Source organism: Monopterus albus, unplaced genomic scaffold (genome assembly GCF_001952655.1).
Source record: "Monopterus albus unplaced genomic scaffold, M_albus_1.0 scaffold96.1, whole genome shotgun sequence".
NCBI classification, from domain to species: Eukaryota; Metazoa; Chordata; class Actinopteri; order Synbranchiformes; family Synbranchidae; genus Monopterus; species Monopterus albus.
In genome coordinates, this window is record NW_018127976.1 from 545,788 (window position 1) to 550,049 (window position 4,262).

Here is a 4,262-nt window from a genome sequence, read left to right on the forward strand (position 1 = left end):
TGCAGCTCCTGCAATGCCAACAATGACAGCCATGCCAACCATGCCAGGTTAAACCTTTTTATTGAGTTTACCCTGTTAATTCAGAAAATACAGACCACTCAAAATTTTACATAGAACCTATTTAACACCATGTTAATGACAGAAAATGAAATAAATGGCACACTTACTGCATGAACATGCTATATTCTTACTAGTGTTGGTAGGCTGAACATGAGGCTTCCAAGGATGTGTTGAGTACTTGGGCGATGGAAAGTGAACCTTTGTGTCAGTGCTTGTATCATTTAGAAATAGACTGAACCCAAAGACTGTACAGCAAATACAGTTTTTAAATAAAAATGGTTAGTTCCCCCCTTTCCCTGCTCAGTATTCACCACACACACTGAGCAAATATTGTTTATGAAGAATATTGCCATTTTCCCACCTTCCATGTCTGTACAGTCACAGAAACTGTCTTCTCACCAGTGACATACAGTCAGGGGAGGATCTTGAAGAGAAAAAAAAAGTTAATCATAACATATAATAAATGTTAATATTTGTCAGCTGGTATGGATTATAAACCCTTTTACCATTTGAATCCAATATTAAAATCATGTTTTTCAATAAAGAATAGCAGAATTTCCGTATGTCCCGTTCAACTACAGGGAGGAGATGCGCCATGAGGCAGCACTTGGCTGTGCCGCTCAGTGGGTCGTGTAATCCTCACAAACTGTATGCGATGCAAATAGTGTTTCGCTGTCCCTCTATATATCGCAAATAAAATGCTTTCAAACATTCTGGTTATATGCTCTGCCTTTCCATAATCTGGATAATGTATAAAATGTAGTTCTGTAACGTGTTTAGGCTCGCAGATTAATCATAAAACCCAGTAAAAAAGTTACTCGGTGAGGCAAACAGTACCCCTGCCTCATGGCAGAGGGCACTAGTGAGCCCACAGATTCTTGCGCTACCTACAAACTTCTTTGTTCTTGTTTATGCTTCCTTTACAATCCGCCTTATCAAAATGGAAGATTACATTTCCAAGATGAGAAAATTCGCAAAACTGGATTTTCAATCAAAACAAGAGGTAATAACTAAAGGAAGACCAACGCCGGAGCTGAAAGGTTTGCTTCAGACCACGGGAAAGAACCTTACCCGTTCTTTTCAAAGGAGTGGTACACCCAAAAAACTTTTATTATTTCTAGTTTGAAATAAACTCAATGGGAATAACTTTTAACCTCAAATGAAATATGCGTCACATGCTTGTGTGAAGAATGCTGGTATGAGATATAAAACATAACGCATTGTCTGTTGTCAATCACATGATGAATAAAATACTGTTTTGGGTTCATTTGTATTTGTAAATCTGACTCTAAAAAGAGTCAGTGCCTCACCAGCTGTCAACCTCACCACACGTCACTGCTTCTCACACGTGTATTAGAGACAACTTTCCAGAATAAGCTGTGAGTGTTTTGTTTATATTAACAATAATATAATAGTCTACAATCTATTGTATTGGAGGCCCATTAGGCTAGTCATATTTCTGAAGGTAAGAACTTACACAGTGACATGTCACATACCTGTGAATTTTTAAATCATTAATTCATGTATTACAGAGAGAGGCAACAATATTACAAATGACATAGGATTTGTTTCTTATTTTTGAAGAAACGCTCTCAGTCTTTTAACCTATAACAAACATGAGTGTGAGTCCTGCTGCTTTAGTTTATTTCTGCAAATTCCTGTGGTAATTTCTTTTCAACACTAGGCGGTTTCATGATCACTGGAAGTTTTGACACCACTCATTTTTGCTTCAAATGGCTGAAAAGCTTCAATCCTTAATTTCCATCACTGCTGATTACTTGTCATCATTAAATGTGCAGATTTCTTACTGCCCAGCTATTTGTCCCACAGTAACTATGTGCATTTTTTTGTAGTGTAACTACCACCTTAATAAACTGGAATATAAAGAAAAAGTATGTAATACTGTATGGAACAAAATTATATTAGACATGGAATTCCTGAAACACAATAAGAACATGTACATTATATTTAGTAAAGAGACACATGATTTGATTTAGGAAAAAGGAAGTAGGACATACTCATTAAACTGTCCCCCAACACAACAACCAGTGCCAAAATCCCACAATATTTGCAGCATTGCATAGTGCGTGGTGAATGTCATGTCATGGTCTATTTGTGAAAATCAGAAAATGTAAATAGATAAGTAAATGCAGAGTTTCTTTGTTATGTATTTAAATGTAGCTGATTTATACCTGACAAACAATGTGTCATACACAGCCATGATGATGCCTCAGACTGCTATGCCTGCTCCTCCTCTCATTGACCCCATGCAGATGGCAGCTACACAGCAGGCCCTCATCAACCAGCAGGCCATTCTCATGGTAGGGAGAAAGACACATAGCATACTTTTTTATAGGATCATAGTACAGTTTTTTATCCTGTTCTTGCCCCTACATCACATCTGCCTTCCCTAACCCCTTCTCCTATTGCTCCTCTGATTCTGTACTTGCTCTTCTTCTTGTTCCCTCTCTTCAGGCCCAGCAGATGACCATGCAGGCATTGAGTCTGTCCCAGCAGCAGACACGGGAGCAGCAGAAGAAGCAAGAGCAACAGATGAAGAAGGAAGAGCAGAGACAGAAGGAGCAGGAGAGGAAGGAGGAAGAGAGGCAGAAGAGACGTCAGTCTGATCGATGCTCCAGGGAATGCTCATCCTCACCATCCCCTCTATCTCCATCATCACCACCTGCTCAGCCCAAAGCCCCCGCACATAAACCAACCTCCAGTTATAGGCAGCCTGAGTCAGATGTATATATTATACATCATCTTACATTGCATTAATACTGCACATGCAGTTTGTTTACTATATAGTGAAGAAAAATGAAAATACTGCACCGGTATCGTTCAGTCCTCTCAGGTGTATTTCTTCCTCTTTTGAGGTGACATCTTGTCTGTCTGTCTCTCTCCTCTGTAGCAAGAGAGAGAAGTGGACTTGTCAGATCCAGGTGATCTGCAGTCTTTTGGAGACAAGAGGGAATACTTCCAAAAGATGGGTAAGTGTCTTATTGATCAATGCAATTCTGACTAACTTTCACCCTCCTCCTCTATGGAGCTAGATCAATGACTTTAGTCTTTGGCACTGAAAAATATACCTTGGCATTGAACAAAACTGTAACTGAGAAAACAAACACTGGTACTAAATATTTCTATTGAGAAAAAAAAAAAAACACTGGAATTTTAAAAAGTACTAATACTGTGCAATAGCTCTCAAACCATTGCTTTCACTCTACTGGCACTTTTCAGCTCCAGGCAGGCCTAAAATTCATTAGCCCCATTCGTGTAACTGTATACAGACTAACTGTATGGGAGACAGTTCCAGAAGGTCCCACAGAAAGTCTCTGATAAGCAGCTGTGCACTGTTGATGTTAGTTACAGCTAACATTAGATATGTTATCTACAGCCTACCTGTAGCTAGTATGAGCGCTTGCTGCAGCAGACCACGTCAGCATAACGTTAGTTAAAAGTGAGCTTTAACATAGCTCAGTTCTGTGAGTAGAGAGAGAAACAGCAGATTGAGAGCTCCAGTTGAAGCCACTGCAGCAACTATGTGGCCATGCTCAGCAGACAGAAGCTTCAATGCAAACAGTGGCTCAGGGGAGAGGGGGGGTCCTCTCCTCATGCCAAAACAGTGACAGAAAAGTAAAACTGAAAATAAAATTGTTGGCACTGAAAAACACTGACATCATCAAAAAATCAGAAGATTTATAGTACTAATGCCTCTGTCACTATCGCATCATGTTCAGTGTTACTTGATACACATAACAGAGTTGTATGTGAAATGAGAAATTTCATTTTGATAGATGAACAAACTCCCCACTTTTCTAGTGTTGATGGTGTAAATTTTAACAAGTCACTATGTGGACTGCTGTGTTATGTCCTACACAAACTAACTGTGTAGCTTGGACCAAAATTGAGCAAAAATCGATTGAACTGAGCAAAATTACTTAATTTAAACCTGGAAAACTCAGTGGTTTATGCTAATTGTACAACAAAACACTAAAGTTGCAGTCAGTTGTAATGACTCCAAGTTACAACCAGAATGATTCAATACAAAGGTACAAATTTGAAAAGCTAATGTTAGCTTACTAATGATGCCAACATATACGTTACCAAGCTACTTACCTGTCTAGCAGAAAGACAACCACATCTGCATCATATTTAGTCCTTTGGGTGTTTTTAATGCTCTCCATCTCAGATATGCCAAA

The 4,262-nt window shown here is 39.0% G+C and overlaps 1 protein-coding gene across 1 annotated transcript in view; it reads left to right on the forward strand.

Annotated features, from left to right (window-relative positions):
• The window catches only part of myo15b (myosin XVB), an 81,166-nt gene that overhangs the window by 70,386 nt on the left and 6,518 nt on the right, over positions 1-4,262 (forward strand). Inside the window, exons 37-40 of the mRNA XM_020608922.1 lie at positions 6-47; positions 2,278-2,381; positions 2,536-2,805; positions 2,972-3,050. Coding sequence (XP_020464578.1) covers positions 6-47; positions 2,278-2,381; positions 2,536-2,805; positions 2,972-3,050 — 495 coding nt within the window. The remainder of the gene's footprint in view (positions 1-5; positions 48-2,277; positions 2,382-2,535; positions 2,806-2,971; positions 3,051-4,262) is intronic.